The sequence below is a fragment of the Echeneis naucrates genome, chromosome 16 (genome assembly GCF_900963305.1).
Source record: "Echeneis naucrates chromosome 16, fEcheNa1.1, whole genome shotgun sequence".
Classification (NCBI taxonomy): domain Eukaryota; kingdom Metazoa; phylum Chordata; class Actinopteri; order Carangiformes; family Echeneidae; genus Echeneis; species Echeneis naucrates.
Window position 1 is genome coordinate 1,797,436 of NC_042526.1, and position 13,662 is coordinate 1,811,097.

Here is a 13,662-nt window from a genome sequence, read left to right on the forward strand (position 1 = left end):
CTTTAACAGGCACAGAAAATCTTCTTAATATTACTCCCACCGCACGTCTTAGAGCGCTGACACACTTCCAACTACACCACACTGACATGACGACAACATCTCATCTCATTTTGTCCGTGAAGTGTTGAATTTAATTAGAGAGGTTCCCAAAGAAGTTGTGCGTCAGCCAAGTAATGATCCAACACATTTAGAAAAAAATAAACATTATTGAGCAATTGCTGTATGATACTAACCCAGTCGGTCCCAACAATAACAATTTCCTTTTCCGCTATAAACTTCTTCAACCTCCTGCAAAGAAAAGCATCTACAACAAATAAGCCACCTTTTCCTTCCTAATACTGACTGCTGCAGCTGCATCGAGGCGTTCAGGATGGTCCACTGGTAGCAGGTCTGTGCTGCAACTGACTGGACTCCTGAACTGTTCCAAATGTGACAGCTGAAAAACTAAAAGTCTTTAAAGTCCTCTGCTGGGAAACACCATTCTGAATGTTTCATCTTAAATTCGTGGCGCTGGCTTGGAGCCAAAGATGTCAATGAAACAACCAACACCACGTTAATGTCAGAGACTTCAGACCAAACTCAGCAGTGGGACTCATTAAAACATCTGTCCTACATCTGTGCTGTATATATATTTATATATAAAGCTGCTGGATTCCTTTTGACGTTTTCTGAAAACTCGATGGTGAGTTTCACAGTTGTGCTACGGCACGCCATTAAAAAGTCTCCCAACAGGATGCCATGCTGTTGTTAAAATGAATGACGCTCTAAATTATGTATATTCGTGTGAGGAATCACAGTAAACATTAAATCTGTGTTTCCTACCGAGCCAAGGAATAAATAAATTAAATAAAATAAAGCACTTGACAGGCCATTTTCTACAATCTCTCAGTTACTGACGCAAACAAACAAAAAAAATGTATCTGGAAAATTCCAGAGTAAAGTCCGATCCTCTCTGGTTCCGTTGATCAGCTCGGCCTCTGGGCCCGGTCCTGACTGATGGGGCTGCGAACTGACCCCGTCTGGGTCTAACTGCCTCTGTTTTGTTCTGTAACGGGTCGAGAAGTAAAAGTCGCCCTCGTGTGAGAAAACAGATCCATCACTGTGAAGTTCTGCATGCAGACTTAAAACAAATCAACGAGCCACTTGTGCATTTAATTAGATGTCAAGGTAACAGCTCCGTTAAACACATCCCTCATCTTATCGTATAAAAGTGGACCAAGCTCAGCTCGACATCCTTATCACAATAATACACAACCTGCTAAACAACTTTTCTGAAAAACTGTACGCCTGGAGAAGAGCGATGGAATAACATCACACTTCTTATCTTTCATTTGATTGCATTTTGGACTTCTTTTCTTCCAACGGCTCTAAATCCAAGCGATCGTTCTCTGAGTCAACACTTGGCAGCCAAACGCTCACAGCTAACAAAGAGTGGAAGAAAAAATGGCTGCCAAGAAAAAAAAAAAAAAAAAAAAAGGGATTAAGTGAAGTCGCCTGTGCTTCAAAATGTTTGTGTTTAATTCTCAACGACAGAGAATATTTATCCGGAATTTGTAAAAAGTGTTCCCAAATGTTTATCTCGCCTTTAATGGGACCGCCTCCGACGCCAGGAAGTGTGGGAATTTTATCCGAGCAGGCTCAGAGAAGGAAAGAACATCTTTCTTCATTTTTATTGATTTATCACTTTGTGTTTGTTCAATTTGTGTCTGGAAAAAACAGCAACATGATGTAACCGTTTCTTTTTTATCGCTACGATGAGCTCCAGAGGAAATGAAATGGAGAAACTGAACACACAAAATACTTTCGCATTAACATCATCATCTTTAATTTTATGTTAATGAATCAACTGCAGGAGAGGAACGAATTTCAGTTATTTATTCCCGTTCCTAAAAGAGGCAGCTCCGTGTTTCATTTGTTCCAACATATGACAAAGACGTTGTGCGGGATGCTGCACAGGAAGAAACAATCCGTCCGCAAACCTTTGATTTCTAATTGTTTTCCACCACAGCAGGAATTAAAAAGATAAAGCAAAAAAAACAAACAAACAAAAAAAAAAAAAAAAAAACAAACATATGGGACATGAAGACGGAAAAGAAACACAAAGACCGAATGCTGCCGTGCGTAAACACAAATCAGCCCTCACTCTGACACAGATATACTACTAAGACATTAAAAAGCAAACACACACACACACACAGGAGACAGCAGGCCTTCGCCCACGCACTGAGTAAACCGTCCACTTCATGAATATCAATACAGAATGTACAGGGCCACCTGCTGTACACAATACAAAGGCCATTTGCAAAGGAAAAGATCAGACAGTCTGACTGCCACCACATTACTCACCCACCAACTCCCTCCCCAGCTCTGACGAGCCCCTTTTCAATAGAAAACTTCTTCACACTCATCAGAAGAATAAGAATGTGTTTCCACGTGCTGTCTACACATCAACCCTGCAGCTGAACGCCATTAATACACCACATTTACTGTGTGTGTGTGTGTGTGAGGTGGGGGGGCCACGGTTTGTTCATCTTGACAGGCCGATGTCTGTGAGTGACAGCAGACAGAAACGATTGTCCCGTTCTCCCTCCTGTAAGTCGGGGGGGGGGCTTCTGTAGTTACAAGTCCAACCAATCAATATCATGGATTTTAATGAAGGCAGGGGGCTGATGGGGGGGGGGGCTTTAGCGCCCTCCTGCAGAAGTAACCATGACAACCACTAAATGACCCAACAGGATGAGTGGATGGAGGAGGCTGCTCGGCGAAGACTTGCTCCTGAAGTCCTGTGATGGAAATATTTGGTATTTATCCAGAGCGGCCTGCTAAGAAACGACCGGTTCAGTGGAGGGAGGGGGGGCTGGGGGGGCTGGGGGGGGTTAGGTGCCTTCCTCTGGAGCAGAGAGGGTGAAACATTATCATTGAATTTCACCCTGCACTAAATTCCCTCACTTGATCTGCGGATCAGATGAACGTCTGTCGCTCTGTTTCTTTTCTTGGAGGTAGTAGAGGAGGAGGAGGAGGAAGATGGACAAGAGCACCGCAAAATTAAATGGCTGACAAGGTTAACCGCGGTTTGACGTAAGCGTTTCAACATGATGACAAATGCGATGATTTCCTCTGCGAGATCCCACCGAACTGATTCAATTATGGCCGCGTTTCCTTGAAGATCCACAGAGGAGAATTATCACGCAAGCCAACGGCCCCCGTGACGCGCTGCTCTTCCTAACCAATGGTCAGGGCACAGAGCGGGGGGGGAGGAGGAGGAGGCTGATAAAGACCTCCGCTCAGATTTCTGTCCGTCACCTCAGAAATGACACAAAACCAAACAAGCCATTTGTGTTTTAGCCAAGTATCAACAGCATGCTGGTATTAGGAAGAGAAGGTGGACACACAAACACAAACCACACCCCCACAAATCCTCCCCGACTTTTCTGGACCTCATAATAGAGCCTGAGGCTGAAACTCATCAGGAAAATGTATGCATTTTCCCATAGATTTCAACACAGTCTCACTACCTCTTTCTTCTTTTGTGAAGGTGTTTTTGGATCCAGCGCCTGTTGGGAATCTACTGGAAATGAAGGGATGCACAACTCGTTGCATTCTGAAAAAATAAATAAATAAATAAATAAATTGTGGTTTTCCATCATCGTGATCAAGATGGTCGGCTGTTTGATGTCCACAACGCCAACATGAGTTAAAAATCTGAATAGTTTCTTACTTAACAGCAACTGAAAAGAGTTTTATTATTTTAATCATTATCGCAGTGATATGAATTGGAATTACTTTGGCTGATATCGTTTCATGTCTGGAAGCTACCACTGTTAGCTGAGGACTGAGGACGAAGAAAACTTCACATTTAAGGAGCACAATCAAAGGAATGAGATTAAAAGCATATGGGAAGACGGAGAGATGTTGAATAAATAAGAGTTTGGTCTGAAGTTTTATATTTCAGGGAAGAGCTTTAAATCAAAACAAACTTGACAGCTAGGTTAACCAGAGATCAGTTTTATCTCCATACCTTATTTCACCTTTACTCAACAGCAGGAGGTCCTTTGGGTTTGTGTATTTTATCTGGCTCTTTTTCTTGCTTTATTATCCCACTGTGTGTCTGCAGTCATCATTTTCAAACCTATCACAGAAATTGAAACTGTGCGCACACGGAGCGAGGTGAACGTGAGCTCAGGCTGGATTGAACAGCAGCAGGATGACCTCACTTCCCTCAGTCCCGGCCAAGCCTGCAATCATTAAAACTCAAGAGTCTCGGCTCTGTAGCTGTTGGCACGGCCCTCGCGCCGCTGAGGTTATGGAGGGGGGCGGCAAATGGCCTGAGAGCTGGTCCTGTTTGTTTCGCAACCGGGCCATATATGGGGATGTTAAATGCCAGTAATGTGACTAAAGATGATGGAGACTGGGGGAAAAATAAAAAGTCCCAAGGTGGTCTGAGTGCAGGACCGAAGGCAGGAGGTTGTCATCCAAATGAAAAAATAAATAAATAAAAATGAATTTTTTTTGTTTTGTTTTTTCCCCAGAGATGCTAGCTGGACTGCAGTTTGCTCAACGTTTTAAAGTTATTAACACTAATGACTTGTTAGCAAGCCATTGTTTAAAAGACTTTAACACAACTTCCTGATGGAGACGATGAATGAAAAGTTCAGATGCCTGCTTCCACGCAAACGTTCTTCTCTGTACACACTGTATTCATAAAAGACTGTACACGCCTCACACATCTGTGGATGGAGCGATAAGGACGGGATTAAATATTGAAGTGCTGTTTTGCTGCGTTCCTTGATTTTGTTATTTTTTGGAAGTCCTCACAGAAACATGTTAAAATTCAATCAAAGACTCTCTGTGTCCTATCACCGATCTCATCTTCTTCTTCTCAAACTACAAATTCTTATCTTTAAACATTTTCCAAAAAGTGTGTTTATTGATGAAATTCACAAATGTTTTAATGTGTCTTTCAACACATCAACGTTCTGATCTTTTAAATATTTTCACTGATTTCCAATAAGATTCATGAGGATCCAATTGCAGTTGTTTTTTCCATTAGTCAAAGAACTGTTCCTCTTTAAAGCATTAAAAAAAAAGAGATGTGCAAAAGACCATTTCATTGCTGCTCTATTTCCCCAAAATATCACAGTGTATTAAAGTTTTATTTGTTTTGTTCATATTTTCAGATATTATTACTATTGATTGTGGCATTCACATATTTTCTGCTTTTATTTTGCTATAATTGCTTTTCATTATACGTTCGATTTACTAGCACTTTTTGCATCTCCCTCCACTATAAAATCATTTTCAGTGTATTTTATATTGTTTAAAATATAAAAGCCCAACTGAACCTAATGAAATATAAACTGGAACAATCTTTTTGAGTCATTGATCTGCTGTAAACCTTCTGAACCTTAGGATGCTGATGGAGATGGGACAGCGATGGATTACACACGTGAGATAAACCAGCTGCTGTAAAAAGCCAAAGTTGTAATGAGCACTGATGGTTTCAGGGCCTTTCTGCATCTATTTCACTGAACGGTGGGCGACCCAATTCCCAAAACATGAGGACTTCCCTTTTCTTCCTGTCTCAGAAAACAATAAAGGGATTCAATGCCTCCAAAAAAATCTGTCATCTTTTGGACAAATCGTACAATTATTACTCAGTAAAGCCAAAATGGAAATTTGGCTTCGCTTCAATCATACCTGGAGTAGCACATTTAATCACATCTTTGAAAACAAAAATCGAGAATGAGCAATTACTTCCTGTAACAGAGCGTAGAAGCGTTTGTCTCCGGTCGGAATGGAGACTCTAATCCCAGCTGCCCTACACGCAGCTCAGTTCTGTCTCTTAAATTTCAAGCTTCATATTGAGGTGCTTCGTGGGTCAGAGGTGACGATTCTCGACAATCCGGCCTCTTTCGTGGGATGCAGGATGAAAGACCAGAGTGAGAATATATACATGTTAAAAACAGGCTTGTTTGCGGTTTGTTCAACCTCCAACCACCACGAGAGCTCCAGAGACAAAAATAGCAGAAGTCAGCAGTTACCACAGAAACCCGATCATTCTGCCGGTTTGCCGTTCTTACGAGGATTACCACAGCAACAGAGACAGCTGGCTGCTATCGGAGAGCTGTTTGGCTTTCATTAAATGGGTGTTTTTTTTTGTTTTCTGTTGTGGGGTCAAACAAACAGACGACACACAACCTGGAGGACACATATTACTGCGTTTAAAGATGATGTGATCTTGACAGGCTAATATCCCACTTTAAACAAAAAACAAACTAAAGACAGCATAATGATGAAAGAGCATTTATATAATGTTGGGAGCGATATGACGAAGATATGGCCCACAGCAATCCTCCTACAATCACAAACATGCCTCCATTTGCCAATTGCATTTCTCTGAGCTTGTCCTTATCAGAAGCTCTGCTGTTGCCAATCTAACATTAATCTTATTCATAAATAGACTTCTATACAGTTAGTGCAGCATTGAGTTTCAGGCGGTACATGTGGAGCAGATTAGAGCACCAGCATCCATCTATTTTCAGCCGGGGACACCCTAGAAGACTTACCCTCAGTTGATTTTTGAAATCGCACGGTATCACATGTGAATCTGTGGCTGTCACTGATTATTTCAGCTCCGTACTGTCAATGTGCTCACATCAGATGATAGGGAAGTGATAGAATTTGCACATGTAATGATGTAGCTGATAAAATCCTGCTCACATCAGGAGCTGAATGAAGCATAACAGAAAATGTCCTTTTGTTTTTCCTCCTCAAAATATACACCCGATAACCCCCATTAACAAAGCAAAGACTCTCAAAGATGTCTACATCTCAAATCTAGTTCATTCAGTTGGTTAGAGCGGATTTTAAGCTGTAAGGTCTCTGACACTACTAAGTACAAAAAAAAAGAAAAACCAAGCCATGAGGAGAAGGTAGCTGCCTGCAGAGCTCAGAGACAGGACTGATTGGAGGCATAATTGAGTTCCCAAGAACTCAGTGGCTACTGTCATTCTTAAATGGAAGTACTTTAAAGCAACAAGAATCCTTCCTGGAGCTGCTCTCTCAGCCAAACTGAGCCAATAAGGAGAGAAGGGTCTCAGCGTCTCAGTAAGAGAGGTGGCCAAGAACCTTATGGTCCCCCTGGCCGAATTCCAGAGATCCCATGTGGAGCAGGACGACCATCAGTGCAGTACTCCACCGGTCTGAGACTCATGGCAGAATGGCCAGATGGAAACCACTTAGAGTCCAAAGATGTTAGGAAGTAAAACTCCCTGGGCTGATTAAACTCAGACAGATCAGTTTGGCATCATTTCTGTAAATCGTGTCTGACAGACACATGGGACCGCTCCGCAAAACCATCTCAGAGTGCTCGGGACCTCAGACTGGGCTGAAGGTTCGTCATCCAGCAGGATAACGAGCCTAAACACATCCCAGACAACACGGCGGAAGGTGAGGAACCAATATAGGTGGGCCGGCTGGAGACCACTTAGATGGCTGCGATCACCGTCAGAGAAGAGGCGGCAAAAAGCAAAAACCTTCTGACCGCACCGTACATCAGAATTAATGATATACATGTCGAGGCAGCATGATTATGGATTATTATGGCCTTTGAAAATTTAAACATTTATTATTCATTATGTGTACAAAGCCAGAGGAGAGACAGTCGACAGAGGAGAACCATTTACTGTAGAGCTAAAGGTTAGTCAGAGTTAACCTCACATCTCCCAAAAAGATACATAAATGTACCCACAAAATATGTTTAAAGCAGTCCAAACATATAAATACATGAATGTGTATGAGGCTGACTGTATGAATTCAGGTCATTATTTGCCAACACCACAGAAAAACCAGATGTGTGTCTAACTGGGGTTCAAACCACTGTCTCTAAAAATATCCAGCACTCCCCGAGACTGAAACACGAAGCTAACACTCAGGCGCCAAAAACTGAATTGGGGGATTTTATATACCTCAACCATTAAAATTTTATTAAGCTTTAAAGTTCAGCATAATTGAGGGCATCCTGCTTTGAGCGACAGCTGAGTGGGCAGATGCCACAAACCTTCTTCTCTGCAAATTTCAGGATGAGCTGAGATTTCGGCGGAGTCACGCAACGCAGTTGGACCAGCGCAACTTATTAAACGGTTGGCAGCACAACAAAAAGGGGCGCCGTGTCACTGCGTGTGCCCTTCAGTCACACCGCATCAATTATAATAAGATATCTATTCCTGCAAGACCACCTGACGTCAGGAAATCAATAAGCCCGAGGCTGCAGCACCGAAGGAAGATTGAACAGACCAACGTTTGTTTAACTACAATATTCTGGTTTGATCCCTCTTTATATTTTTTCTTTGTAATGGGTTATTCCCTCCCCCTCCCTCTTTTTCTCTATGTCACTATTTGTTATGTACTTAGGATAAGGTTAAAATGAAAACAAAAATCAATACCCCTCCCCCAGGCAGGTATAAAATCTTGTACTACAGAGAAAACTCCAAGTACTGACCTCAATTCTTCCTCATAACAGAAGTAAAGAAGTGGCCTTTTACCAAAAAACCTGTGCTGGACTGACGGACTAAACTGAGTAACAGATGACAGCATGAGTGAGGATGATGATGTTTGTGCTCGTACCGAAGTCAGTAAGGTGTGTTTACGTTCATGAAAGGTTCTGGGAACGCTTTGAAACCAAACCTCTCTTCGTGTTTCATCCTCTGCTTTAAAGTAAATTCCCTTTTGTTCCACCGCACAGGAGGGAAGCCATTGAGGATAATGGGCAGAGTTATTGAGCAAACACAACACAACACAACACAAAGCATCTTTCACAGCTGATTATAATCAGAGTAAACACATGAGCTCTGCATTTGTGATACGCAAGAGGACAAATTTTGTTGGATGTGATTTTTCTTGGCCTTTTAGCTCCGTCCACCATCTGCCATTAAACCGAGTCCTCCCTGCTTGGGGCCAGAGCATTTCTCAGCAAACCTGAACGCTGACCCATGATGTCAAACCCAGCGCTGACCGGCTTTCTCTTTTCCAGTTAGTTTGGCAACAAACTGTTCATAGTAATTACATTAATGTCTGTAAATGAATGTGGTTATAAATCATTTTGAGACACTGTGAAAGGGCAAATGTGTTAAAGATGATAATTGAGTGAACGAAGCTGAGCAAAGGGTCAAGGGTTGGGAACTACAGACATCAACGTGGGAGCCTACCAGGTTTATGAATGTCCACATCTAGATATACTTGGGAAATGCCACAAGTTCAGCACCCTTTGGACGCAAGATCAAGAGTGTCGCTCATGACACACCCACTTCCAGACAAGAATTTTAGCTTTAGCTGGTATAATCTCCAGCCGCTCCTGAAAATGTGATCCTGTCTCCTCTTCCACTCTGCAGGTAAGATACAGAAAATGCTACTAGTTAAAATGCAGAAATTAACCGCACAACTGCTGCTAGCAAGGACAACAAGGTCAGAAACACTTGTAATTCGTGATCTATGTTTCATTGATCTTTGGTTGTTGTGATTGTCCAGACTAAAAACGACACGCCAGAGTTTTCAGACTTAATGGAGCCAGCTGTGTTTCCAAAGTCTCAGCTTTAGACATAAAAACAACACAGGGGATTCTTTTAAAACTAAAAACATATTTAAATATCAGTGTGGCTGCAGCACAGTCTGCTGTAAAGACCAAATGAGACTAACAAAAAGGCTCTGTCACAGTCAAGGTGACCGTCTTCACCAACCGCAAACATCCGAAAATTGATCACCACAGTGTTTAAAAAAAACAAACCAAACAAACACAAGTTTGCAGCTCTCACAATATATTATCTTTACTATCAACTTTCTAAAGTTCATTTCCTGTTCTAGTGTTTGCTGCGCAGAAATAAACATGGACCCGAGCGGTTTCCTAGCAAAGCAATCCCAATGAAGTCGCCTGTAAAAGGGGCCCCACTTACCTCTGAGTGTTTCAACAAATGCCGGTGAGTTTATTACCTAAACCTACACGGTTGAAGGGGCATTATGTCGTTGCCCCACTCTGTGTCTGGAGCACAGGCTGATCTCAGAGAGCGATGAATGAATTCAAGGCAAAATGAATGAAAAAACACAGCTGCCAATTTAAACATAACGACTGTGGGATAAATTGAGCGTTATATACAGATTCAGCAGGTGAGTTTGCCTTTTCCTACAGTAGATGTATTAAGTCATAGCTGCCAATCAAATGCTCTTATTTCTTTAATACACAATTACAAAAGCCTATATGAGTGCTCTCCTGAAAACTATTATTGTTCCTGTGACGATGCTGCAACCCATGTCAGACATGCAAATTATTTTCTAACCTACAGGTGAAATGTAGAAATAATTGACTACGTCCTTCCATTTAAAGTGTTTTAGAAAAAGAATCCCATCAATCACTAAATCAATAAGTGCAGAGGGTGAACACTCAATAGCTCATCCTCATTTTTTTTCTTTTCCATCCATAAAGCTGAACAATTATATAATCAAAATCACAACGTGGCCACAGCGAAGGCTCAGGAGCTGCAATTTTACTTATTTATTTTTTGATAAAAGGCAATGGGTCACCACAGACCATAAATTAAGTGTTGTGGTGCTGCAGATTATAATTTCCAGATGCGAGGGAACATGTCTGTTTGGTTCAAGACCCGACAAAGTAAATCAGATTATCATTTATAGATTTTTTTTCAGCTAAAATTATAAACGTGTTCAGCGCTTTTCTTTATTTAGTTAAAATCTTTATTCCATTTATAGAGAAAAGTCAGCATAGACAATCAGTATCAAGACGTTATGCACGCAATCAAAAATCAGGATCTTTCCAAATGTATTTAGCCTAAAATTTCATCTAGTGCTCGATAAATGAGCCCAAAGTAGCTGAACAGCACCAAGGACAAGCAGCTGTCACGCCGAGTTACAGAGACGAGGAGGCTTGACCCTCAAACGACCTTTTGGCAAGAATACAGAATCTCAAACTACAAGGACAAGCAACCTCCATGAACGAGATGTGATCCTCACCAGGCGGCGCCTCCAAGGACGCTCAACGGTGTCGACCCCTCAGCTGCACGTCTCAAAAACAAAGATCACACTCAGCGGCTCGACAGGCAAGATGCTGCATGACAGCTCTCCGTCACCGTGAGCAGACGGGATGCTGCTTACCCCCCCCCCCCCCCCCCCGGTCTGTGCAAAAACACAACTTACTTTTGGTTGTGACCGTGTGACCACGACAGAATCAATCAGCTCACACATCAGTGAGGGATCGAGCAGGTGAGCGTCAGTAATGCATCATGATACTGATCAGAGTGAAAGGTTTTCTAGTGAGGGTGTGGTAGAAGCTGCAGGTGGAGGGGGGGGGGTCTTATAGAGCAACACTACAACTCTTCTGAGGGACATTAGGTGCTGCACAGTAACCCCAAAGATTCTCACACACACGTGCACAGAAGCCTTCACATCAATAGCGTGTTAGTTTAGCTACGGCAGCAACGCTACACGGACGCCTTCGAGCCGGTCTGACCGAGCCGGAGGAAGGAGACGGCAGTGAGAGGCTGATGCTTCTGGAAAAACATGCAACTCTGGCAAAAGCATCCATCTTCTGACATGCACACACACACACACAAACATGCACGCCTTTACACAAAAGTAGATGGAAAATACACACAGAAGATGATCACACACACACTCACACAGACACAGTAAGGCTGAGAGTGAGAGAATGCAAGGAGGGCGGCAAGCTCAGTGTGATCAGCTAGCTTGTAGTGCCGACCCTCTATGCTAAAATGGTAGATCCCAGATTTCTCGCTGTGCAATCTGCCACCAGCAACCATGGAGGCAAAACAGGAAGAGGAGAGGAGAGGAGGGATGCAGGAACAAGAGGAAACCTGGTCATTTCCTTTTTCCCCCCTCTCCTTCAGATCAGATCAAGCACAGACGTTAACATGAAAAGATACATGGACAGACAAACACAGAGGAGGAGGAGGGAGGATGGTGGTACTTACATGAGGACTCTGTGCCGAACATGGCTGGGCCCGGGAGCTGTGATGGACAGAGAGGAGGAGGAAAGGGAAGAGAGGGGAAAGGGGAGGGTAAAAGAGAGAGAGGGGGAGAGAGAGAGAGAGAGAGAGGATGGGGGGAGGTTGATGAGCAGGCAGCTACACAGCGGGGGTCATCAAAGCAACACAATGCAGCCAGCCGGCCGTTGCTGCCTCCCAGACGGCCAGATGCCCGAGCGCCGCTATCTGTCTTTAAAAGCCTCCTCCACAAACACACGCACTCAGTTAGTCCGGCCGCCAAAAAAAAAAAAAAAAAAAAAAACAATGCAAACAAACAACCCCCCCGAAAAACTATAGGCCCTGCTGTGGTGACCTGGATAAATAAATAATTATTAAATTATTAAAAAAAGCAGAAATCCCTCCCAGCCAAAAGCGACCGTGGCCAAATCCAGGCACGGAAATGTGGTCGTGGCTAGAGATCGCATCTCTCCGCTCCTTCTGCAGCCTATATCCTCCTCCTCCTCATCCTCTCCTCTCCGCCACTCTCTCACTTCTCATTCCACTGTAGGATTTACTAATGAAAACAGAAAGAGACAGAGAGAGCAAGCGTGAGAGAGAGAGGGAGGGAGGGAGGGAGGAGAGAGAGGCTTTCCCAGAGAAAGAGAGAGAGAGAGAGAGAGAGAGGGGAGGGAGGGGTGAGTGAAAAACTCAAAATCTGGTGAGGAGCCGCTGCCGCTGCAGCCGCTGTAAGACAATAGCTATGCAAACACAGTGACGTCAGGATGGAACGACTGACTGCTTACTGCTGGTAGATGGAGGGAGAGAGAGTGGGAGGGGGAGATGGAAAAAGAGGAAGAGAAGGGAAATAAGAGCAGAGGAAGGAAGGAAGGATGAAAAAAGAAAGATGGAGGAGGGAGGGCAAATAAAGAGATACAGAGGAGGAGGAGGAGGAAGGCAGCTGGAGCTGAGGGGGCACTGGAGAAAAAGAGTGGGAAGCAGGCCAATCAAAATGGTTTGTCTACCATTTGTTTTCAACACACACACACACACACACACACACAGAAGCAGTGAGGGGGGCAGGGGGCTACAGTCTGTCAGCTCGACAAATTGAAAAGAATATGAAGCAAAGCACGGGAGGCTGCTGTGTGTTTACATGCTGCTAACACACAGACACGCACACACAAACCCTACACCTGGCCATCGGGGAGACAGACAACACATTTTTATAATCACATCATCAATAAAAACAAAGCTGTATTTATGAGGAATAAATAAATAAAATACTTCCCACATTAAATCACAAAGTTCTTTTTTATTTATACATTTTCATTCAATATTTAACTACATCCAGACACATTTTTAGATTTTTAGCAAATAAAGACAAATTAAGACTGTTTTACAAAAAGACTAAACCTCTAAATCTTTTTATATCATACAAAAACAACAAAAAAAATTCACAGCGGTGTACAAGAAACATGCGACGCATAAAGACTTGTTTGTGTTATTGAAATGGACTGAGCCAGATGCAGAGAGGTGAAATCCCAGCAGATATTAGGTGCCAAATTACATTTTAGCATCATGTTTAACTGTAATTAAACCAGGAAATGTTGTAAACTGAACAGGGATCTATTGATCAGCAGCCTGTTTGAGTATCAGGTCTGAAATTCAGCCG

General features: G+C 42.9%; 1 protein-coding gene across 5 annotated transcripts in view; it reads right to left on the reverse strand.

Moving 5' to 3' along the window:
* The window catches only part of LOC115056009 (suppressor of tumorigenicity 7 protein homolog), a 38,301-nt gene that overhangs the window by 14,825 nt on the left and 9,814 nt on the right, over positions 1-13,662 (reverse strand). For 4 of the 5 annotated variants that reach the window (XM_029522206.1, XM_029522207.1, XM_029522208.1 and 1 more), the window contains exon 2: positions 11,997-12,033. The exons of the other annotated variant lie outside the window; for it this stretch is intronic. In XM_029522206.1, coding sequence (XP_029378066.1) covers positions 11,997-12,018 — 22 coding nt within the window. In that variant the 5' untranslated portion in view covers positions 12,019-12,033. The remainder of the gene's footprint in view (positions 1-11,996; positions 12,034-13,662) is intronic. 5 annotated transcript variants of the gene reach the window in all.